At 31.3% G+C, this 27,505-nt stretch overlaps 1 protein-coding gene across 4 annotated transcripts in view; it reads left to right on the top strand.

The window, feature by feature from the left end:
- LOC127066387 (synapse-associated protein 1) overlaps nucleotides 1–27,505 on the top strand; it is a 53,434-nt gene that overhangs the window by 18,571 nt on the left and 7,358 nt on the right. For 3 of the 4 annotated variants that reach the window (XM_051000044.1, XM_051000047.1, XM_051000045.1), the window contains exons 5-8: nucleotides 23,989–24,126; nucleotides 24,943–25,082; nucleotides 25,508–25,656; nucleotides 26,657–26,827. In XM_051000044.1, the coding sequence (XP_050856001.1) occupies nucleotides 23,989–24,126; nucleotides 24,943–25,082; nucleotides 25,508–25,656; nucleotides 26,657–26,827 (598 nt within the window). The remainder of the gene's footprint in view (nucleotides 1–23,988; nucleotides 24,127–24,942; nucleotides 25,083–25,507; nucleotides 25,657–26,656; nucleotides 26,828–27,505) is intronic. The other variant, XM_051000048.1, reaches the window with a different exon arrangement.

The following is a 27,505-nucleotide window of genomic DNA, read 5'->3' as shown; positions in this document are numbered from 1 at the left end:
CTTTCAATTTTTTAAAGATATAGTTTATGTTCTTAATACGGTAGGTGGATATTCAGGGTATATTTTCCATATTATTATACCTAGAACTTATCTAGAAAAAATATATAGACTTGAATGTAGGTGAAACTGTTTTTTTTTAGACGTTTGATATCTAGTTGCCACGATCCGTCTAATCTGCAAGGTTCCTCGGCCTTTTGATGACTTTTCTATAGGTTGAAAAAGTAGAATTTTTATTGGACATTTCTCTCTCGCCATTCCAGTTCTTTACTTTATATATAACGTCCCTATGATTTCTCCTATTTTTCCTACGCATTACGTCTCTCTTTCTCTCTCTTTCTCTCTATCTTGGCTTTTCTCTACGAGCTCGAGATATTGGCTCGATGGATTTATATTCCTACGTCGCGACACATTCGTCACACGCGTATCTATTATGTAACTGATAACGTCCCCATTTCCTTTATTCGCTATTTCCTACCAGACTAGGTACGTAAAACTCTTATCTGTAAGAAAAAGATTTTTTTTTTTTTCTTTTATTTTTTCTTCTTTTTTTCCTTTTCTCCTCTATACCGAGAAATTGAAGCATGGATGCGCTTCGAGGATCCGCCTAAACCCCCTTAGTCGCTACCCTCCCCCCGTCTCCTTTCCTTCACCCTCACCATTGGATAACTCCATTTAAAAACTTGTTTTTATTTCGCGTTTTATAACGAAACGCGATTTTCCCCGTGGAAACTCGTAACAAGTTTAACGTGGGTGGAACCCCTTAGGAAAAATGAGAAACATCGGCAAGCGAAAGATAGATAGAGATAGGGATAAAAAGAGTAAGAAAAAGATATATATATATATATATATATATATATATATATATATATTATCGCTTGAATTTTATTTTATTCAACGAGTCGTGTTAAAGTATACGTACATGAAAATTAATTTACGTTCTCGTAGTCTGTCCCAATATATGATCAAGATTTATGAAGAATATTCAATATTCCGTCGTATCTATACCATCGCCCATAAAAAAATAGAGAAAAAGAAAGATAGAGGGGAAGAAAGAGAGAGAGAGAGAGAGAGAGAGAGAGAGAGAGAGAGAGAGAGAGAGAGAGAGAGAGAGGAAAAGAAAAACTAATGAACTATCACGATCGTTCATTATATTTTTCTCTTTGAAAATAAACGAATAATTCCTTTTGTTTTTCTTTTCTTTCTTTTTTATTTTTATTCTTTTTTTTTGGTATTATACGTACATTTTTCTTTATCTTTCTCTACCTCTCTCTCTTTCTCTCTCTCTCTTCACTTTTTTCCTTTCTCGTTTACAAGCTTAGACTATATAATAATTCGTAGAGCGGACTTTTGGTTTTGTAACAACTTACTATAGCTCGAAATGTAGGTCATCGCAACACGGTCGATCTTCGATTTCATCCGTTAGCTACTAAGGCATCAGATTTTACGGTGCCTCGTGAATCAATGTTCCTAAGCCACCTCGAAACATCACTCTTCGTATAATCCCGTATTCGTGGATAGTAATCCCTTACTTCCTTGGAATTAACTTACGTTAAAGGAAACGATCAATCTATCGATATATTAAACGAGAAACTTGATTTATCCAAATGAGAAAAGCTCATTTTTTATTCATTCATTTCTATATTCCGTGCGATATGAATTCAATTACTAAATAATTCTTAAAGACAGATAGATCGTATTGCTCAACTTTTCTAAAGACTAACAGAATTAAAAGGAAAAAAAAAAAAGAAAAAAAAAGAGAGAAAGAAGTGGGTGTTTCAACGATACGCAGTTTATAGTCTTTGCAATCATGATTTCTAGGAAATGTTCTTACGTCATCGCGAAGGTTTCACGCCTTTCTCGCGAAGGTTTGGCTTCGTTGGTTTGCTTGACCGGTAGCAACATTGATTTGTGTTTTCTCGCTTTCTTTCTTTCTCTTTCTCACAGTCTCTATGTATCTATCTATCTATCTATTTCTATCTCTTTCTCTTTCTCTCTCTATGGAATGAGAATATTATAATACTTGGTGCGAAAGGACGTATGCGTGATATATAATTTCTCAGGAGAACGTTAGGAATGTATTTTAAAAATATCGAGCACGTACATGCTATTTATGTGTGTGTGTAAATATGTAATTGTGTATGTCCTACATTATAGTTTATTCTGTCGAAATATTATTATTGAACTGTAAATATATTATATCGAGATTGGACATTACTTTGTTACAAATAATCTTATTGATATAATTGATAAAATTTCATTTCATTAAATCATCGTATGCTGTAAAACGAGAAAGGATAAATTTATTTTAAATGTTAAAGGACCTGTTAGAATCATCTTTGGAAGCATATCGATATAATATTATATGTTAGATCGATTTTACTATAGTGTTACACAAACGATGACAAAGCGTTAGGATATGTATACATATGTATATCGAATAACGTGTTAGCGTGCTTGTAAGTTAACGAATAGACCTTCTTCTTCGTGTCACTGGCCCCCCTTCACATATGTTTACGTATGTATATTCTACTTGTTATACACGTAATATTAGAAATATTTAAAATACGTAGAATTACGAAGTTTTTTACCTCGTTTAATCTGATCGTAAATATCATATTATAATAGTTGCAAAAGAAGTTTACAAATCGACCTTCATAAATGGAAAAAGAGAAAAAAAGAGAGAGAGAGAAAAAAGAAAATATTTTATGTTAAGTTCGTTCTAATTTCTAATTCTACGTCGAAAGTTTAGATATTCGAACGATATCGATTTGTTCTTATTCGTGATTTTACATTTTCAAACATACATATAACATTCATAAAAGTTTTGAGAACATGAATACGTACAAACATGGATTATGTACGTATATGTATGCTACATACTTATGTACTTAGAAAGAAAAATTTAATAACGAGATATTCGATTCGAAATTTATCGATCGATTGTCGATTATTAGCTAAGAAAGTTGCTTCCATCTAAGATAGTCTATTAATGTACGATCCTTTTTCTAGGACCTGTAAATTTCATTTCGATGTTCTCACGTTTTCCATGCTTTTTTATTATTTATTCTTGAAATCTTTTTTCTTTCTTATATTGCTCGTTCGTTCGTTCGTTTGTCTCTTTTTTTATTTTCTCTTTTTTCTATTCTTTATTTTTTTTTTTTTCATATTTCCGATCGAGAAAATCGTCCGAATTGTTGGGTTATACGAACGAGAGAAATAAAAATATTGAAAAGTTATTATTCGTGAATATAGAAAATGCATATCTCGACGTACTATTCATTGTTTTATAAGAACGCACACGTCACAAGGCACTATATTTCAAGGAACTTTTGTGAACCTATTCTCATCCACTCACGCATAAGCGTACAACCATATATAAAAACTTCTATCGTATCGCGTATCACTTGAATAATGCAGTAAAAATAATGGAAACGTCCATGACGAATAATAAGTTACATAAATAACATCGTCATACGCGATCTATGTTAAATTACTACGCAATAGAAAAAAGAAAAAAGTTTCGAAAAATTTCTTCATATCTGTACGTATTCCTCGGAAAATATATTTTTTACGTTGCAATTTTTCTTTCGAATTTTTCCGTATTACCAACAAGTGGAATAAATGTACGATCGAAGGAGCATGCTAGTGATAGTCGTCGAAAATGTTCAGACAAACTCAGTTCTCTGTCGATGTACGATGTGTTTTGCTTGTTCCTCCTTCGAAGTTACAAATACATAGACGTGTGTCTAGCTATTACGCACATATATACATACACGTATATACCGATACTATGTCCTTCTTGCTTTTACATGCTTGCGCTCATGTATATACGTACATTCCTCTATCTACATCTCTCTCTCTCTCTCACACACACACACACACACACTCCCGCGCCTGCTTCCTCTCTTACTCAGATACTACACCGCGTGCATACAACCGAAGAATAGGGGCAGTTGGTATTGATCCAACCACCACCCCCTTTATTTGAGACCCAACAACGCTAACACACCCGACTCGTACCGTTACTAAACCTCCCCCAACCATCCCTCTCCCCACTCCTCCTCCTCCTCCTTCTCCTCCTACTCCTATTCCCCTTATCTCCTCCGCTACTTCGTCAGCACTATTTCTGCATCGACTTTCGGAAAAAGTCCTAATGGTGAGTTCCATAGGATTTTTCTTTCCAATAGTTTAACAACGCTTTGTTATCATACTCTCTCTTTCTCTCTCTCTCTCTCTCTCTCTCTTTTTTTTATCACGGATTTTTATTAACATTTATCTTATCTTTTCTTTTTTCTTCTTTTTTCTTTTCTTTTTTTTTCTTATCTCGTCTATATCATATAAAAAAGTTCTTTAAATACGTAATCGTTCCTTTATAATATTTATTAATCTACAGTTAAAAATAATTTATGTTATTATTAATTCCTCCCTATTATAAAACTTGTGAAACTTATTTTTTTCTTGCTTCCCCTTTCCTTTGCATTTCCTCCCTATTGCAAATCTATGTCCTCTTGAACCTTGAACTCCTCAACGTAATCTTTTACGTCATTTATATTTGATTCTATTTTCTATTGTTTTCTATTCCGTTTAGGACATATATATATATATATATATATATATATATATATATATATATATATATATTCACCATTTTGATCTAAAGCAGCAATTGCATCTGACAAGGGCTTTAAACCGTTCCGACAGTCCGACACATCGTCAAAGTCCTTAACGTTTGAGTAATCATGAGTTTCGAAAGCACGATGATTCTAACTAACGTTCATTATTATTATTATCGTCATCGTCATCATTATCATCATCATTATTATTATTATCATCGAACGTATTTTATTAAGGAGAATCATCAGATTCTTTTTTCTTTAGCTATTGATTTTCTCTTTTTCTTCCGTTTTTTCCCGTATGACTTTGATCTTTTATTATTACTTTCTTATTTTTATATCAAACGTGAAAAAAGGAAAGAGAAAGAGAGAACTTTGTAACATCAATTAACTGGAACGAGTTACTTAATTATTAATCTTTCTTGTTAATTAACTTTATCTATCTCTTTGGCTTATTTTTCTTTTTCTCTCTCTCTCTTTTCCTCTGTCTCTCTCTCTCTCTGTCTCTCTCTCTCTCTTCCTCTTTTCCTCTTTTCCTCTCTTTTATTATTTAATAAAGGTAGAGAAGTAAGTTAGAAAATAAGAGGATTATGCCGTTTAGATGAAAGATTACGAAAAGTACGATTCCATAAATGTTATATTGTCATATATGGTTAATGGTCCATAATTTAATACATATTTCGAGCTCGTTACCGTAAAGATATATATATATATATATATATATATATATATATATATATATATATATATATATACACATACACAGACATATTATGCACGTATATATGTATGTATGTATGTATGCAGTATAAGAGTAGTATTTCATTTGGCACACGTTAATAGTTAGCCGTTTGCCCAGGAAAATAGAATATCGAATCTCATCACATAAAGAGTAACAGCTATCAATACTTTCATGGAAATGAACTTTTCGAGAATATGCGATCTTTCTCTCTCTCTCTTGTTCTATCTATCTGTCTGTCTATTTAAAACATTATCATTGAATAACATTTTCTATTTGAAATGTTCAATAATCTACTTTTTCATGATAAAATTTATATTTTTTTTTCCTGCGAACATCGATCTTCGTTATTCATCTTGTCGTTATATATGATCCATCAGTTTCTCATGAATCATTTTGTATCGTGTAATATGTCGATGAATGTACAAGTAGATATGGTAGATATTCAAAATCGAGTTCAAAGCACCACCGACGTATGCTTTTCGTTGCATAATCGTTTGGGAGATACCAATTTGTCGGCATACGTTGGTTGCGGTCTAGGAACCAACTATATTGAATTTAGGGTATAGTTTATCACATGTACACGTAGATATACGAAAATTCAGAGAGAGACAGAGAGAGAGAGAGAGAGAGAGCGAGAGAGAGAGAGAGACATTGTACAGAATTCTTAAATGTAATCAGGCTGTAAATCAATTTGCAAGGCTTTCTCAATCGTTCATGTAATATGCACTTGTTTTGTGTGTGTATATGTATGTGTCTATGTGAACTTGAAACACTTAAACAAGAGTACTCAATATAACCAGAAATACTCTCTCTTCTCATTCTTCTCTCTCTCTGTCTCTCTCTCTCTCTCTTTCTATTTCTATCTCTCGTTCCATCTTCACGGTACAACGGAGCCCTGCAACGAGACACTTTGTGACTAATCGATATCGAACCTTGACCTTCGTAGGGCCGACACTGCTCAAGTGTATATCTCAAGGCGAGCCATAATGTAAAGAGTAGCTCAACTAGGCCGATAATTCTCACGCAATGAGGATTTCGAAATTTTCCGTTGATTTTCATCGTTTTATGCGCATATGAAAAATAGTTAAGAAAGGTGAGAATATATAGATCATGAATATTCTATTAACATGAAAATGCATTTGCAAAGAACACGATACTCTATCTCTATTTTTATCTTTATATTTATATCTACATATGTCTGCTTTTCTTTCTCTTCAAAATTTGTATAGATAAATACGATACTTGAAAGGAATTCTCTTATTTGAAAAATTAACGAGAAACTCGAACATTTCTTTACCGATAATAATTATTTCGATAAAACCTTCATGATATAATCAATTCGTCGATTACTTGATCAAATACTATTTGTTCATCGATTTTCTATATTTATATTTATGTAAATATCAAATATCGTGTTCTGTGTTATATCCAACGTGTTATAATTTATCGATAATTGTGGCTAGAGAAAATTCACTCGAAAATCAATATATTATTTTATTCTCTCGTTACAACTACGACAATAATAACGATAATAAAACTAACAACGACAATAACGAAAATAACAACAACGATAACGAACATCCTCGACGAGAATGAGATATCGACATTTTTAATTGCTTATCCGTATTACTTGATCGGAAATTTCTTCTAAAAAAAAGAATGAACAGTGTCCATTTATAATTGAATACTTTCGGTTTGTTTTCGCTCACGTTTGGTAAATCATCGTACATATCAGACATGTACAATGCAAATATCGTTTCCCAATGCGAATGAATGAATGAATGAACGAATGAACGAACGAACGAACGAACAAGTAACGATCAAATTCGATCTTTGACGTTGAACGTGAATTAATCGAACATTTGTGTCGATTTCTTCGTGAATGTGAACGTGCAAATTTCGTCGATTTGTTACGAAAGTATCGACGTTATTATCTCAAGGGGAAATCTATCAATATCGAAATTGCTTTTATTGTTTCTGGTTAACGAATTGTCCCTTTTTCTATTCTTTTTTTTTCTTTCTCTTTTCTTTTTTCTTTTTTTCTTTTTTCTTTTTTTCTTTCTTTTACATGGTATAAAGCATACTTTATCACACACGTACAGATCTAGACACGTACTACACGCACGAAGGAAGGGGATAACTGGCGCGCAAGCTTACTCGTAGCTAATATTGATTTCCCTCGTGGACGCGACGAAAGATTCGAACTCTGTCCGGTCCATTTCCTTTTACCCGATCTACGAACATATCGTTCTTTCACAAAAATCAAATCTTCTTACGATAGACGGATAAAGGAAAAGTTACGATAGTGATTGATCGTGTCTCTAACGAAATTCTATTTCGTTTTTGTTTTCTTTCTTTCGTTTTTTCATCCTCTTTGTATCTCTTTTTCCTCGTCTATTCCTATACGAAAAAAGAAAATTCAAGTTTTACAATTGTACAATTTCGAGTATTCTTAAAAAAGAAACTAAGGAAATCTTTTTAGTTTTTAACTGATAACTGAAAAGATTATTACAAAGATGAATTATATTCTTTACGAAATTGTTTTTCATTTTTGTTGTTCTTTTGTCGATATCTATGCATATGATAATAAACGAAGTTTTACGATCGCATAATTTCGAGATATTTTAATAACAATGTTAAAATCTTTGAGAGAGAAATTCGATATATTCAATTTTTTTGTATAAAAATATATTTTATTGGAATTAGGGAAACAATTTTTGATTTCTCAAAAGAAATTCTACAAAAATATGTATGTACCTTTCATAATAATTATTTTATGTGACGATGAATTGGTTTCGTCTCTCTCTTTCTCTCAAGAGATTTGTTATTCGAGATGTCTCGATCGATTAGCACAGATATCATAGATATCATATTTTATTTGATGTGGTTTTTCAAAAGTAGGAAAAGATCGTACTTATCGTGTTATGCCAACGTATAGAGTTTAATATCTTTGCTCCTATAGAATCTCGTTTATAATATATACGACTGAGACGACATGTTGACTATCGACTAACTGTCAGCTGAGAAATACATTAGAAATGACTGAATTTTCTTTTTCCTCACTCTTTTTTTTCTTTACTTTCGTGCTTCTAATCAGAAAATTCAACGTAGAAATTGCGAAGATCCTCGTACGTGCCGATTTTTCGTGTAATGTTTTACGAAGTACTTCTTTCTTTTTTATTTCTGTTTATTGGTTTTTCTTCTTTTTTTTTCCCTCCTTTTTTTCCTTGTTTAATCCGTACTCAAACGCGTTCGACGTGAGCAAGCATCGAATCAGGTGATTTCAATAGTCTTCTTAGAGCTCAGCACTTTTCCATCATTAGTGACTTTAATTGGATCGAATTGAGAACATCGTCATTTCGAATGAAAGAAAGAAATAAATATCCCTTTTCGATTAAACGTCATTAATGAAAAATAATTTCAACAATCAAGAGACAACTTTTTCTATCCTTTTCCCTGATAGTTTTTTTAATCAGAGATACGTCACAAGTTCGGTCCATTTGTTTCATCATTCGAGAGAGAATACCCCTCGTCGTGATTAAACGTTTCGTTATCATAATAGATGAAAGGCACGTATATGCTAACGTTGAATGTGTGAGCTGCATATCAAGCTAGATTTAACTACGAACAGTCGCTGTTAAGGATCGATCGATCGTTTGAGAAAATTAATGTTTATTGGAAGAGTTAAAGAACCGATTTATGTTGGAGATTACAACAGTTCTTCGATATTTTTCATTACTTAATTATGATTGAAATTATTCAATATTTGTTAATTGTTTATATATATATGTTAATGTCATGCCTGATGTTAGACATCTCTTCATAATTTGTTAATGATGTTGCTTACGAACGTCATCTTTCAATAACAAACTTTTCGTAAGCCCCTTCATATAGGTTTCTCTTTATTACGCCTTGTATTAATGGGTTGCTTATCGTAAGGAGTCAAAATGGACGATGTTTGCAAGTGACATTACCGATGATGTATGGAGTGTTGCATGTCTTTAGGTGCATATATATATACATATATAATGTATAATATAATATATAAACATCAATGTCTGAATTAATTCAAGAGATATTTATTCATTTTGTCGATAATATAAAATACTTAATTCGATCGTGAGAATTGAAATTATGAATTTTCTTTCCTCTCTTCCTCTTCTTTGAGTAACCAAGGAGAAGTTTTTCCTAATTATTTAATTAGAATTTAATTCGTTAGCTTATTAAGCCCGTAGCCTTGAAGACGATGATATAATCTTCGTGTAAAATGACATTTCTTTAAACTAGAAGCAAAATAACGAGCTCTTGGCGACCAACGTAGTTCGATGCGGCCTTCGAAGTTCATTCTTCGTTCGTCTTAGAAGGATAGATATAAATTTCTTTTTACTTCTAACGCGTATCTTCGAAGGATAATAAATTTTCGATCAAAAATGTCAACGACTACGTATGTTTTTATTCTAATAAATAAATTGATAGAATTACGTTCATAATGATCTAGAAATTTAGAAAATTCCATCATTATATTTATTACCTTTTAAAATAAATTAATCGTAATGTAAATCATTATGAAAAAATATTACCATCGAATTTGCTCCATCGAGATTATAGAATTATCATTATAATGTTCTTATTTTACAAGGATTAACAAAATGTGGCAGCTCATTATTTATTTTCTGCATAAATTTACATAAATCATGCATATTAATGCAGTTGTATTAATCAACAATTAATTGTCTTTATTTCACCGATTTAATACCAACAAAAATTGGTAATTACACAAAAAATCGTTTGAACTTTTTTTTTCGTATCAATAATAAAAGTAGAAAATATTGAAAGATTTGAATTCGAAAAAAATGAAAAATCAATTTCCGAAATTATACCTATCTACTAGTTCAAACGTATCTGCTCAAATAACGTTTGCATTTGGAAGCAGACATCGGACATTCCTTAGAAATCGAATCAGGATGATCAGAGATCGATGAGTCACGAAGTTCGAGGATGCTTCCAACGAACAAGATGGATTCTCTCTTCTTCAAAGGTCAAGCTTATCGAGTGAGAGAAAAATTTGCATTTGAAAACTCACTTCGCTAAACTATTTTCCCTTCTTCGAATCATATTCTCTCTCTCTCTCTCTCTCTCTCTCTATCTTTTTCTTCCTTTTTTTATTTCTTTCCTTTAATACTAGCAATGGAAAGAAGATGCGTGAAACTCAGCAAAGTTGGATTGCATCCGCTCGAATAAATTTCGTTTAATAATTCATGAAATCATCGCGAAGCTTGGCGTAAAGAAACGATGGAAAAGTATCCTTTAGGTTTATACATTAACTTCATGTACGTTTCTATTTGTCTATGCATATATGTGTCTATATATTTATACACTGATACATTTTCTTGAATGGGAAAAAAAAATAAATAAATAAATAAAAAAGAAACGAGAAATAAGTTACGTCCAAAAAATTGAGACTTATGAATAAAAAAATGTTAATAATATTATCAAACGACATATATATACATATATACATACGTATAAATATATTTTTTTTTTTCAAATTTATTTATCAATAACAATTTCCGTCGTTATTTGTTCGATAAAAGAGTATCCCCTTTAAGAGTGAACTTCAAACAGTATATAAGCGAAACCTTTCCATCGTTGTCGTCATCATCATCGTCGTCGTCATACAAATTTATAGGCAACGTATAAACGAGCATTCTTCGAAATACTGATCGACATTCCATCTTTTTGAAAGAGACAGAAATAAAGAGAAAGATGGACAAGCAATCGTTTGTTCTCGTTGTTGCCCAGAGACGAGACTGGTAGACTAGACGTACATTATTTCAGTATTTCAATAAACTGTATTTTCTCTCTCTCTCTCTCTCTCTCTCTCTCTCTGTCTTCTTTTTCTTCCCGTTCATACCACCCACATCAACGAGATGAAGCAAATATAACTGTGTCCTAGTTTCACTCACGACCTAAATAATACAAATTTACGGCCAGTAAAAGGTTTTTGCGCGTCTCTACAAACGCAACCCATATATGTATATATATATATATATTCTCTCTTTTTCTGTCTCTTCTTCTCCCTCTTTTTCTCTTACACATAGACACGCATAGATATACACATAGAGAAAAAATGTCTTTCGACAGATATACAACAAGAAGGGAAACACGAGTTGCATTTAACCAATCGAAGCTTTTGCTTTATTACCTTGAACTTGCATAAGCTTCTTTAATGTTCTTCATGAAAAAAAAATAAAGATAAAAGAAAAAATAAAAGAAATATAATTTTTATTACTCATGTGTGTCTGTTTGTATGTATCTGTGTATTTGAATATTCGTTCTTGTTTCGTTTCGTTTCGTTTCGTAGAATATCGAATTTGATGGGCTACCTATGGAATTGAATTTGACGGAAAAGTGAAAGAACGGTCGAATGAACGTTGATTGATACGAGTGGATGAGTAGATGGTATTTTATGAATGTTTTTAAACATACTCGTATATATTTATATGTATTAGACGCGTTTGAGAAAAGAGAAAAAGAGAGATATGATCTCGTATGTACGAAAAAAAAAAGAGGATAAGCTCGTCAACTGTATTGCAGTTTTTAGTCAAAGAATTTTCTTCTAACATTCAACAAAATTTAGTAGATGCTTATCTCGAATATTCATTGAAATATCAACGAGATTATTTTTGGTAGTCTTGTACTTTTTTTTTCATTATTTATAGAAATGTATTGTTAAGTATATTGTTTGGGAATGGATATAATATTCCAGTTAATTATGTACATTGAAAAATTTATTGTACAAATGTATTGTATAAATATATCGTGCAAATTTCACTCACAAGACAATTTTCTCTCGATTAAAAAAACATACACTTTCGAAAATGTATTATATATAATCGACGAATTATGATTTATGATACATATCATTGATCACGATATTCTATATTTACATAATTGATAATAAAGTGGTAATAAATTAACAGTCCGATTGATAATGTTGCCTTGAAATGTTATTTGTCAGTAAGAAATTTTCTTTTTTTTTCCATAAATTACATAAATACTTTACAAAATATTATATATAAAAAAATAAATCGATCCTATACACGATATTTGTCTAAATTTTAAATACGATGGAAAATCGATAGATAACAAATTATCTTCGAGCAATAAATTTAAAAGGAAAAATAAGAATTAAAAGAAAAAAAAAGAAAGAATAAAAAAGAATGGATTATATCACAAGGAATCGTTCGAGATAAATATTTTAACATAAAACTTTTCGAACCCGTGTCTCGTATATATTGGAACAAATGCGAATAAGTTAAACACACTTTTCCCATTTCTCGGGTTATTTGTAAAGACACAAGGTCCCATAAACTTCACGTAAAAGGAGGGACGATCTTGGGGATAAATAAATTGCATCTTGGTTACTCGGTGACGCGTATACTAAGATGCTAGAAGTTTTCTCGATCGAGTATAATGTTCATGACGGTGTGATTCATGAGATCAGCTTTTCTTTCAGTAAAAAAAAGATGTATCCATTTTCACGGAGAAATAAATAAAGAATGGCGTCGAGACGAAAAAAAAAAGAGAAAAGAATTTTAAAGAGAAAAGCAAAGATTCTATTAATCTATTAGTAAAAAAAAAAAAAATAAAAAAAAAAGAAAAAGAAAAGTAGTATTTTCTAATCAATATTTTCACGAAAGAAATATAAACGTTTTCAAAATGAAAAGATAAAATAAAGATAAAAGAAAGAAAGAAAGAAAAAAAGTTCGGACAAGTAACAAGTGGTAGCAAAAAAGAGATACAATATTTTCCATTAATAATCCCATTGATAAATTAAGCAAGTTCATTAATAAATTCACGGACTAATAAATATTTCCAAGATAAAATATAAATGTATTCGTGTGATAAAAGACTAAATAAAAAGAAATAGTTCCGACCGTGCAACTGGTCAACGATATTAACGAGATATCGATGTACCCAATATCTTTCGTATTCACGAAATCAGAACTAATTAAAAACAGAAAAAAAAGAAATAAAAAATAAAAAAAAAGAGGACATCGTTACGCCTACGAATAATATCCAAGAGTAATAATAAAATTAGATCGGAAATTGACAAGGGGGTGAAAAAAGGTGGGGTAAGGGGAGGAAAGAGGAAGAAAGGAAGGAAGGAAGGAGTAGAAACGAGGCCGTGCAAACAGCGAGTATCGACCGGGTGTCGAGGAAAGAGGAGGGAAGGTCGAAGAAAGGGTGGAGAAGGAGAGAGACGAAGGAGAAGGTCGAATTAGCTTTTTTCTTTTTCTTTTTTCTTTCTTCTTTTTTTTTCGATAAGCTAAGAGAGGTAGTTAGCAAAATGGTGAAAGGTAGAGTGGATGATAATACGTTTTCTAGAGAAGCGTTGAAGGAACGGTTAGCTGAGGTAAACATGCGGTTATGTTCGATGTTTTCGCGTTAGTTGAAAGCCGCTTTGACCAACTAACGAGGCCATTTTTTTACACACCTAAACATTGTGTCGATGTATTAGTTAGAAGGGAGAAGGGATGAATCCATTGTATTTAACAACGAAACGATGTTTGTCATGCTTGTTCGTCGTGTATCGAATGTCGATGTTGAACACAGGAAACCGATAGGATTGTACGTACATCTGTCTATCTATCTATCTATCTATCTATCTATCTATCTATCTATCTATCTATCTATCTATCTATCTATCTATGTATGTATCTATCTATCGATTTATCGATCTATCGATCTATCTATCTATCTTTCTGTGTACATTGTGTATGAACGTTCATTACCTCAAAGAACATCGTTATGTTGCGTATACGCTTTATCAAATATTCTACGTTACCTGGTCCATATCTTTACTACGTCTGTCTTGTCTTATGTGATTGAGTTCCTTGTGTCGGTCAGATGCGTTGGACGTATCAAAGGTTAATTAAGGAAGTTAGTTCGTTTAAGGTTAAACGGGTATATGTATCGAGGTCGATCGAGGAAATTCGAGTAGATATATAGAAGTTGTAAATTTGAATAGTTGGAAACAAAGCATTTGTAAATGTGTACATTTTGTTAGATAAAAAAAATATATATATATATTTCTATCATAACAGAATATATGTATATAAATATTTAACAGAATTTCTTAAGATTAAACAGACATCATTTTTCTTCTTTCTTGTAAAAGGAAAGAGTCTTCGATCATGTTATATAAATAGAAAGAGTATATATGTATTAGCAAAAAGGAACATGAAAAAAGCTATCAAAGTATGTCCGGCATTCCTCAGGATGATGCAACGGTATTGCATATATTGTATTTCAAAAACCCCGTTGAAAAATGCGAGTATATAAATGTTCGTTGGTCGGTATATACATATTCGAAGTATCAAGAGCAAACAAGTATTCCACAAGAGAATATCTTTCTGTTGGTTTGAGAAAGAAGACCAAAGAGTGGGTTGCAGCATGACGTCATCTTGTCATCTAGGTCAGGACAAGCTTTGGCCTACTTTGGCTTGTATTACCGGTACAACACCCCCTTTAATAACACGCATACATCTACGCAAATTTTATCATTTTTCTTCTTTTTCTTAGGATTTTTTGTCTTCTTCTTTCTTTTTTTCCTTTTGTCTTTCTTTCTTTCTTTTCTTTATTTTTACACTCCTTGCGTTTAAAATTTCTTTCCCGTGTGTTTATTAAATTTCTTAAAATCTTGAACGTTTTTCGAACGATAGTCCAATGACGTCACGACGTACAAAATTACTCTAGAATTTCAATAGACTTGTTCTAGGATTTATTTGTCGAAGGAAGAGCTTCGACTTAATGACAAAGAAATCTTTTACCTAGAAAATTTAAGATAACAAAATTGAATCCTCCAATGCTAACAATACAATAAATCTTTCTATTTTTCTTTTGGTTTCTCTCGCGTAATCTCTGAAAATGGTCGTTTATTAATCGAGACTAATTGAACTTATCCTTACACGCTTTTCCATATTCACAGGATTCCTTTTGTCTGAATAGAATGAACAATATATATATATATATATATATATATATATATATATATATATATATATAGAGAGAGAGAGAGAGAGAGAGAGAGAGAATTTTAGAATTGGTAAAATATATGTTATAAACTGTCACAAAATATATATGAAAGTAAGGATAATCTGAATTGATGTATGAAAGTCAGAGTGAAGATTGAACCACGTAAGTGCTTGCTACCAATCCAAATCCCATGAGTATAACAAGGGAAACGACGAAACTATGAAAGTAATATGAAATTCTTTCTTCTTCAATATCAAGAAACAAGTAAAATGGATAAGTTTCAAGGATAGGAGAAAACGTCTGACAAAGTAGATTCTCTTGTTCTCTATCCTTATTTAGATAAGAAAAGTTTCGTTCTTTCTAGTTATAACATTGAAATTTTCAACGAATTAATACGATCTAATCGCAAATTCGAGATAATTAGCTTTTGTAAATTTTCAATTTTCAAGCTGTTCATATAACTGACTGAAAATAAAGAGGAGAGACAGATAAATAGAAACAGAAAGGTGTTAATGAATATACAATGCAAAACAAATTAATAACAATTATCTCGTCGATTCATCAATTTCATATTAATATCACCTACGTAATATCATTTGTAATAATTCTTTGATTTTTATAATGGATAACGTCAAAATCCTTTTCATTGTTTAAATAATTATCGAGATATTACATTTCGATCTTATCAGCGTGAAAATGAATGTTAACACTCGTTATTATATTATAATAAAAAAAAAAAAAAAAGAACAAGGAAAGAGAAAAATAGAGAAAACTATAATGACTGTCTCTCTCTCTCTTTCTTTCTTTTACATACACGATGAGATGATATTTTTTTGCAATATTCACGTCATTATATATCGCTAAAAGTAACAAATGGTTCTTTTTTTTCCCCTCATAAACTATAACTACCGTTTCTTACATTTTTCTCTGATCTAGGTTGTCCTCATTTTTTAGCTACACAGACACACACACACATATATATATTAGCTCGAAGGCAAGTATGATTCATTGGTAGGACGTTGCCTTCTATGCTATTAGATTTAACACAGTCGTTGAACTTTTCGAGATAAAGAATATCCAACCGTGAACGTGATTTCGATTGAAATCGATTCATGAATTCCACAATTTGATCCTGCCTTTGTGTGCTGTTACCGATCTTTGAGCTTCAGTTTCTTTTCAATAGATCAAGACGTCGAACTTAACCGACGTCGCGACGCTTAATGAGACGTCGTCCGTCGTTCGTTTTCTTCGATGGTATATAATATCTTTCGTTTATTGCTATTCACATTATTCACGTAAAGAGAAGAAGAATAAAGAAAAAAAGAAAACGAAATAATAATTAAAGTCATCTCTCTTAACTATCATCTATTTGCATTTAAATAGAAATTATTTTATTTTAATTAGTTTTATATATATATATATATATATATAAAATGGTTGACGAAACGATAAAAATTTGTTCTTTTTCATCTACTTTATCTCTGAATTTAATTTTTTCATTTATTTCGACGCATATAAATTCAACGAATGAAAGAGAAAAAAGAGAGAAAAAGAAAAAGAAAATAGAACCGTAAGGGAAAGAAGAATCTTTTTTAGAACCTCTTCTCTTAATTGTTATCGTTTATTTATCATGACAAAAACTATTTTTATTTTAATTAGATACCCGTATACACGATTGTACGAAAATTCTATTAAATCTTTCATTTTCGTTTTCTTTCTTCGCGAATTTTCTTTTCGTCTATTTCCTCTCTTCTATTTTTTCATTTCTCTTTTTTTCTTCTTTCTTTCCTTTTCTCTCATTTATTGAACTGTCATGTTTTGTTCGTTTCAAAGACGTAGATCTTGAAAGTCGTCGTATATTTTTTTCCTTCGGGTCTTAAAAAAGAAGCGGAGAAAGAGAAATATTATTAACGAAACGACAGCAAGAAAGAAGAAACTGTAAAATAGAAAAAATAAAATAAGTAGGTAGAGGAGCTACGTGTCTAGACGCGAAACTTTCACAATAAACCATCTCTCTACGACGTGGAAGGCTTTTCTCGTTAAGCTCGTCGTACGTAAGTCTTATATTTATTATGAAAACTATACTCTAACAGGCCGAGAACGCATTAACGAAGACGCAACGGCGTGTAATAAGCGAAATTCATATTCTCTTATGTGTGAGTATGGTTTCAAGTAAAAAGAGAGAGGGGGAGGAAGGGGGAAGGAGAAATAATAATCACCTCTTACGATGCTTAGTAATTTTGTTGATTTTTTTTGAGGAAAAATTAGATTACACGGTATCGTTTAGGTAAATTAAGGAATGTATGAAAATATGTTGGATACTATAGTAGATTTACTATAATAATTTGTATGTATGTATGTATGTATGTATGTATGTATGTATGTATGTATGTATGTATAATAAGAGAGAAAAGTATTAAATCTAGATATATTAGATTATTTTAATAGTAATTATTTTTAACTAGCAACAAGATAATTTTATATATATATATATAGAAAATATAATAATAATTATTATAAATACTAATATAATAAATACAAACATATACTCTATTATACACACATATATATATAGCAAATTATATATCTAAATTTTTTATCCCATTATTATTAATATATTTTATATATATATATATATATATATATATATATATGTATAATATTAATTATATCTTTTTACCAATTAAAATCTGTAATTTCTATTGAAATAATTACTATCAATTTCTATTAAACACATTTTTTCTTGACATATATATATATATATATATATATATATATATATATATATATATATATACATATATATTATAAATGAACATATCAAGATCTAATTAAGATACTAACGAGCATAACATAAAGAACAAGGCTAATTCATGTTAATTTTTTCCCTTATGTATGTGTTTATACACACACACACACACATCTATTTAATAAAGTCAGTGACGATATAGGGTAGCATGGGTTTCGTGCAACACGAAAAGTACTCTAGAACAACGGATTTCGTGACTCTGGTGGTTTTTGATGCAATAAGAGATATCAGCTACTAAGGTGTTTCCCATATCAATATTATATGCTAGATGAGAAACATCATGCGCTACGGGTTATTCACGAATAACAAAACAAAGGGACAACTTTGTTTCCGTTCGTGTTACCGACGTTACGCGAAATTAAGGAAGTTAGAAGGTTCGTTCGGGTATAGAAAAGGTTGCATTTGAAAAGCCACCGATATAACAACGTTGTAGTTACAACATATGGAAGAAAGTTAACTCTGCACGTAACGACGACGACGACGACGACGACACACCCGACACACGAGCAAAGTTTTATCGTATCGATGTCGCTAATCGAGTTTCCCTAGTCGACTAATGGCTCGACGACGATGTAGCTAATTGTTCACCCAGAGAATTTCCGACACACATTTCCAGGATCAAACGGTTTTACAAAAAGTATTACAGCACGATCTTGTTAAATGAACAAAATGACGGAATCATGCAATCTTTCTTATTTTTTTTATTAATATATAAGCAAAGGAAAGTAGTTCTCGTTGAATTTATTTCGATAGCAAACCGAAACCCGATACTTTGAACTTTATCAGATAACAAATATTCGTTTTATGATATTTAATCTCTCAACTTGATATAAGTATTATTATACTTATTTATATACTTACGTATTTCATTTCTCCTTTATCATTGACTTTTAATAAATTATACGACGTCGGTTTATTTTAAGAAACTTTGTTAAACTTTCGAAAGAATTCATCGAACTTGATAACGCGTTAATAATCGTATAATAATAAATTTTGTTAGAACAAATTGTTAGCAGCGAAATCGTTGGATTATACATTTCATTAAATGCGATTCAACGTCTGTTATATTGAAATAATCGATGAAAATTACTGGAATTTACAGGATTTGATGATTATAGAATATCTATTACAGTTTGTTCAGATTATAGATGCAAACCTAATCTCCTTATACGCTTTGTAGGCGATAGATATTATTGTTGTCTGACATGTGACGCTCTTCATCTACTATATATATATATATATATATATATATATACATCTGAATGAAAATAGTAACTTCCTATCGTCTATATTCCAACACAGAGAGAATACACTTATCTATTACTATACTATCCATCCAAAATGATTTCATATGAATAGCACGTCCTACGTGACTATCGATTAAATTATTTTCTCCTATCTTCTTTCTGTTTATGTCGTATACGAAATATCTATTCTTTCGATCATACTCAAAATCTAGATATAAATGCATCCCATATATGCGTTCGAATCAATTCATATCTGAAATGATATCGATTTAAATCTCCGACGATTTTAATATCCACTTATTTTTCAATATTTTTATTTATTTATTTATTTATTTATCTATTTTCTTTTTTTCTTTCATTCCTTTTTTAAAAATAAATAACAATTTCGTTCGAGTATCACCAATAGAAATATTCGAATTCATTCGTCTAAGTAACTAACACAAGAGAGAGAAAGAGATCGCATTTCGTCGATCTAAGGAAATTATTCGTAACAACTACGTTGGGAGTTACTTCGACGAGATGTACGTGAAATAATGGGAAGAAATTGTAGCGGGAAGATAGAAGCCAGAATGGGGAAGATCGGATTGTTAGAAAGAGACAGATAGAAAAAGGGATGGATGTATCCGACAGAGAGAAAGAGAAAAAGAGACAGACAGACAGACAACGACGCCACCGACGACGATGCTTCTGAATAGAGGCAAAAGAGGAAGTGGAGTCTGGGAATGAGAAATTCTAGAAGATAGGAGAAGTAGAAACGAGAAAAGATAAGGAAGAGTACTTTGGTGGTTGACTCGAAGAAGAAGAAGAAGAAGAAGAAGAAGAAGAAGAAGAAGAAGAGAAGAAGGAGAAGGAAAAGGAAATCGTAAATGGAGCTTCTTCTAACACTGACGGATATTGCGTCAAGGACGAAGCTTCAGCATCTCTTTGGCACTCTCTTCACGGATCAATAGGCCTCCACTATTCGGAGACGATCCTTGGAAAACTCTTCCTCTCTCATTCTTCTTTTTTTTTAATTTTTTTTCTCTCTTTCATTACTTAATCCTTTATCTTTATCTTTATGTTTATTTTTCTCTATCTTTTTCTCTCCTTTTTATACGAGCAACGATATTTCGAGTCGGCTATTATTTTATTCTATTTTCCAAAACGTCGATCACGGAAAAACGAAAATGGTCGTCTCTTGGTCTCACGTATCTTCGAACAATAAGGAATTTTCCTTGAAAGCTTCTTTCAGGTCCATAGCCCATGGAAAATTCATCGTGCTTAAAAGACATATCATTTTTTTCAAGGTCGACTGTATGTACTTTATCGTCTGTCTTTCATCGATATTATCGATACGTTTGAAGTACTCTCTATCATGTTGTTGTGTCTATAGATGGTATTAATGAAAAGAAAAGAAAAAAAAGAAATAAATTAACGTAAAAATTGCATACGTACAATACGTACATATATGAAATTACGGAAACGCTCGTAAATAATAACTCGTACGAATTATTAAAAAAAAAAAAAAAAAGATTATGTAGAATGTAACGATTGCTATAAATTCTTTTTGATTAACAATATATTAGATCGTTCAGAATAATATCGGACCTGTCGATTTTATCGACTTTCTTTATTGATTATTATCATTGACGAGATCTTTTAATATAAATGTCAATTATTTCCTCGATACTTTTAGACGACTATTTTTTTCTTCTCTCTCTCTCTTTCTTTTTCTTTTTCTTTTTTTACGAATGATTCCATCATCTTCGAACGAGAGAACATATGTATGTACTATATTGATTGAATAAGAAATCGATAATGACGCGACGTTCTCAATTAAAGGACGTCGTTTAATAACGGAATAAGGTGGCAATTGTTGTACTCGTTCGAAGAAGAATCGTATTCCAGATAAAATCGATTTCTATCGATATAATAGACCGCTGATTAAACCGAGAATTCGAATTATTTTCAACGACTCCGCGTATAACGTGAAACGTGTTATAGACGTAATATAATCGAACATTTCTTTTTCTTTATCATTTTATCAAGAATAATCGTTTTATCAAGTTGAGGAGGTTTGAAACGACCAATCAGAAATTTCGTTATGCGAAAGAAAAGAAAAGGAGGAACAAAAAAGAAAGAAAAAAGAAAGGAAAAGAAAATCGAGCGAATAATAATTTCTTCGTTATATAACACTCACAAACTACTGCTACGATTAATATTTTTAATCGTTCTGAACAAACCAAAACGACGGTGGTTTAATTTTCTCTGTTGGTTTGCAGGACACCGCAGAAAAAAGAGAAAAAAGAAAAGAAAAGACATTTAGAGTGCAACGAAAGGATTAAAATTCTAAATGTGCTTGCGGACAACAATAATATGACCAACGACAAAGTACTTGGTCGAATGAGTTTTTTTTTCTTTTTTTCTATTCTATTTCTCTCTTTTTTGCTCTCTTCTTTCTTTCTCTCTTTCTCTCTCTCTCTCTCTCTCTCTTTCTCTCTCTTTCGTTATTTTTTTACTTTTGTTTTCTAATTTTATTCTTCTTCCACGGAAACAATCCTTGTTAAAAGAAACAGAGAGTGATAAAGATAGATAGATAGATAAATAGAAAGAGACAGAGAGAGAGAGAAAAGATAGTCTATAAGTCTATAATCTATTTTGAAAAGGTTGTATCACGTAAGGTTGAACAGCATCAGAATGTCCGCATTAAAGGTTGGCTACCTCTTGGTCCTGTTAGGTTCTCCCTTTTTTTCTTTAGTACTCTTTCCTTCTTCTTTCTTTCCGTTCTCCTTAAAAGCTTATTCTCGCGACACTAGTAACTCCCATTGGCAGAAAGACTTGACTGCTGACATTGATCGTATATTTCAAGCACGTTCGTCGCGTCAAGCGTGACCGCAATATTTAAACATTTTTACACAGTTCTCTCGATCCTTTCTTTTCACAGACGAACGCGTTTGTGATCAAAATTATTTCTCTTTCGTCTTTGATTCCTTTTTCTTTTTCTCTATCTCTCTCTTTTTTTCTTTCTGTATATAGAGTAGAAAATATAATGATATAAAGTAATATATACACATAGAGAAAGAAGAAGGAGAGTGGGTGTTCAGTTGCATATGGGAAGTAAAGCAGAGTTGGATATTACACAATTTAAACCCACACTAAATATAACCATATTAAAATAAGAAAAAAGTATGTAAATATAAATATAAATATATGACCTACGTAATCTTGTTTTCGTGCAGGTCTCATTTGCTGACGACTATCTTACTCGTGGTGGGCGTGAGAGCGAAAAAGAGAGAGAGAGAGAGAGAGAAATAATAGTATACTAATAGTATAATAATAGCATACTATTATTATAAATTTTAATTTATAATGCATGAAATTATATTATTATAATAACATAGGATTATACTTATGTTCTATTATTATATGGTAAAAATGATTAATATTATGCCGTTATTATAGTATATTAATAATGATAGAGAGAGAGAGAGAGAGAGAGAGAGAGAGAGAGAGAGAGAGAGAGAGAGAGAGAGAGAGAGAGAGAGAGAGAGAGAGAGAGAGAGAGAGAGAGAGAGAGAGAGAGAGAGAAGACAGAGATAAAGAGATAAAGAGATTGAGAAAACAATAATGTAATATTTATATATAAAATAATAGTATGCTGTTGTTTTGATATAGAAGTATATTGTTATATGGTACTCTATAGAGAACGAGTATATCTATTAAATATTCTATTTCTGTGTTATTCTATTCTGTGTTAACGGAAAAGTCAATGAGATTTCACTCGATCATCAAAAGGAGGAGTTGGTATAGGAGTACGTTAATGTTGTGTACGATAAAGTACCTGTAAGAAATAGAATTCACGAAATAGCATTGATCTAAATTTTCGTTGATCACGCGAAACTTCAATTACGAAGTTGAATTACCAGTAAACGATTAATCTGGAATTTGCTTTGGCGAAACGATGCTTTTAAGACGCCAATTTATCGAATGTCCTTTTAAACCACTCTCTTGATCGTCTTACTTCTGCACTTTGAATTCCATATGAATCTATTTTATTTTATTTCATTGTAAAATTATTCCGTTTGATTAGACTATTCTAATGTTCCTTAGATTATTTTATCTTTGTTCTATTTTTCTTATCGCATGATTAATCTCTCTCTCTCTCTCTCTCTCTTTCTCTCTCTCTCTCTCTCTCTCTCTCTCTCTCTCTCTCTCTCTCTCTTTCTCTCTCTATCTTTTTGTATTTCTATTCAATAAGTTTTATACTTAAACGTGTCAAATAAGAACACTATTTAATTATAACAATAATTAATTCTTTATATCCATGAAATATTTTGAAGACATTTTTTTTAATTAATCAATTTTTATTTCAGATGACACATTGATTATATCAGTGAAATATTCAGTCTATAAATTTATATATATATATAAAATTTTCTCCCTTAATTGAATCACATTCCACTGCTCGTTCCTTATTTCATTCTCTTTTTTTCTTTCTATTTCCTTCTCATTGCGCATCGGCGACGTACCACTGAAACTTAATTAATTGAATTGCAGAGACTGATTGCCGAACTCAATAAAGAGCAAGAGGCTTTCATCGCAAGTAAGCAAGATGGAAAGGGCGAAGCAGTTGCTCCATGGGTTGGAGCACCGAACGAGGATGTGTTGCGCGAGGAATGTCTGTCTCTATCTACGGTTAGTACTTTCAATCGTATTATCTTCTATTCGTCTCTCATATTTTTTCAGTATGCATATGTACTTTAAAAATAGAAAATTAAAAAAGAAGAAACAAAAAAAAAGAAAATAAATGAAAGAGTCGTTGAACTATTACGATTTATTATCATTATTAATCTTTATTTTCTCTTTCTTTTATTTTTTGATCGTTATAAGATTAACGAAAATCGTAAAATTTATTTTATAATATCGTTTCATTTAAAACGATCGATATTTATCGTAATTACTTGTTCGAAAGTATTGATGAAATAGCGTCTAAATGTAGGCAACATTTTATACAGGTCGATAATGTCACTTTCGAATTTTATCTGCCGATAAAAAGACTTTTTTATATACCCTTACGTAAGCTTTTCTTTATTACACGTATGTATGAATAAGATGCCTTTCATAAGGGGCTAAAAGTTACTTGAAATGTTACTTATGGAAGTGATAATATTAACGATGTATAAAGTGTAGCCTACATTCAGGCGTTTATTTTTACTCAAAATACATATATATGAAGTGTGTGCGTATGCTGATATATATATATATATATATATATATATATATATATATATATATATACACGTACAAATGTATAAATAATTACTGAAATTCGTCCAATAAACTTCCCTTGATAATAACTCGAAGTAGAAAGGTCTTATTTAAACTTTAGCGACTCCTTTATACGAGCCACGTTTAATAACGAATGACACAGCAAGATATTTTAGAGCGTGCGTGCATGTTAACATTGTTTAACTTGTTAACGAAGGAACTGGAAGGTATTGTAAATTTTAGGAACGCCGTAACTTCACGAGAGCACCACCACCCGATGTTGAATTCGCTTGGGATTTCGAGGCCATTCAGCCTGTAGCACGAGCCACGCTTGCCCTGGACCCTAATCTCGAGAAGATGAGATATGAATTGGTTCCGAAAGTGTAAGTGTTCTCTGCTTCATTGTTAGTTGTTTCTTATTTCTTTTTCGAAGAAAAAAAAAAAGAATTCTTCACATTCGACTTTTGTCTAACTTATTCCGAATATCATAATTAAAAATATTAATTAGTCGATTCGATAAACCGTAATAAAATAATATATATATATATATATATATATATATATATATATATGCACACACGTATATATATACATATACATACGTGGATAAAAGCGAATCTAGAAAATCCATCGGAGCGTCAACTATAGATTTGATTTTATCTCTGATGCTCATTAATTCGTGCAAACGACGAAGTTATACGAATTATTAATTGGCAAATCCGCGAAAGTCGAAATAAAAGTTTGAAATAAAAGTGCGTATCGATGAATAGAATTGTATTAACATATTGCTAATCTATCTGATCGGCAGCGTATCGGAGGACGAATTTTGGCGCAATTATTTCTACCGAGTGTCGTTATTGCGACAGAGCCACGAGCTTAACGCGATGGCCAACCAACAGGAAAGCGAAAACCCCAATCAAAATCTCAGCACCACCGATAGCATGGATCATACTCAAGGTATCTTTATATTTCACGTTATATCTCTCTTTCATTGATTTATTTTTTTTTTTTTGTATTTATTTCTCTTTCTTTTTTTTTTTTCTTCTATATAAGTATTACTCGAAGCACTGGTCTTATGTAATTTTATTCGAACGCGTACACATATATTTTATTCCTCATGGCATGTAAATTTTTTTCTTTTTTATATAACAGATTTAAATCTTTTGAAAATTTCTTGTGCTTCGAGTACGAAAAGAGTACGACGATCTGAATATATATATATATATATATATATATATATATATATATATATATATATATATATATACACACACATGTATATGCATACATGATATTCCGATCATCGTTGTTTACTCACTCACTGTCGATTTTTGCATGCGATTCAAAATGATGTTTGTCGCGCACGCTTTCTGTAAAAGCGTTAAGCTTTAGAGTGTCACATTTAGATTAGATCGATTAAACGAAGTTTTTGATTTGGCTTCGTAGTAAAAATGGCATGAAATGATTTCGTTGTTAAAAGCACAAGACTCTCGTATTGTACAATTTTTATTATTATTTATTTAATTAGTTTTTCATTTTTTCTAATTATATTATATTTGCATTGTCGTTGAAATTATTCGATTTATACGGAAAATACTATGATTGCAAAAAAAAATATTTTCAATGAACTTTTCTTTAATATTCGAGAATGAGTTACTTTTCTCTCTTTTTTTTTTTTTCTATTTCATTTCCTATTATCAATCATTATTATACAAAAATGAAACAAGAAAAGGTTTTGGTAAATCATTTTTTATACTTTTTTTTTTCTTTCCACGAAATAATTTTCACAAACGTTCGAAAAACAGCTTCGTATGTTTATCATTTCTTTTGCACGTTCAGCTTTAGAACGTAACAGCCCAGTTAGTATCATAGTGACTTAAATTATTTAATAGTTTGTAGTTTGCTAGTGCTAGATACGACCCTTCTAGTTTAGCCGTGAGTGTTGTATTGCGAACAGTTCAAGTGACCACTGGCCAAGAAACGAGCAGCACTGTGACGACGGGCAATAACAACACGTTGGCCGATTCACCAGGTCACGAATTCGTTTCCGATAGTATGAGGGTCTCGGACACGGACCTTGAGGAGGTTCGAGAAGGCATGAAAAAGCTGGGAATGCAACCATCGAAAGGTCAGTGATCGTTGGTCGTCGCTAACAATTTTATCAAATTGACAATTTATTCGTAACGTGAAGTTTAAATACGTTTCTCTAACATCTGAATTATTTTCTGTGATAATAACGATATTCGACAAAAATGAGATCATTAAAACGATCTTTTGATGAATGAAAAAAAACAAACAAAAAATGATAATAATAATAAAAAGGAATAGGATTAGATTCGTTACGACCACCAACGAAATTTCGAGTAACAGACATACGACCAGATCGATTCTTTCCTTAGAAAGATGTTCTCCTTAGCGTTCGATCGATTTTTTATTGTAAAGAAAATATTTCAATATATTCTAAAAGATTCATTGTTTGATTTGAGGAAAGAATCGATCGATAAAGATCGAATCGGTCCGATTCCTCGACACGGTCCAAGAATACTTTCCTCGTGAGTATATGAAAGAAGCAATACTATCGTGAGAAGCTTCGAACTTGACCTATATATATATATATATATATATATATATATATAATATGTATATATATATATACACATAAACACATATATATATATACATATACACATATATATATATATGTCGTTTCTTTTTTCTATGATTCTCTCACGTTTAATGTCGTAACGTAGTTTTTATTTGTAATGAACCCCGTTACGAAGAGCCCTCTTGACCACTCAACGGCAGC

Source organism: Vespula vulgaris, chromosome 9, assembly GCF_905475345.1.
Source record: "Vespula vulgaris chromosome 9, iyVesVulg1.1, whole genome shotgun sequence".
Taxonomy (NCBI): Eukaryota; Metazoa; Arthropoda; class Insecta; order Hymenoptera; family Vespidae; genus Vespula; species Vespula vulgaris.
This window is presented reverse-complemented; position numbering and strand designations above follow the sequence as displayed.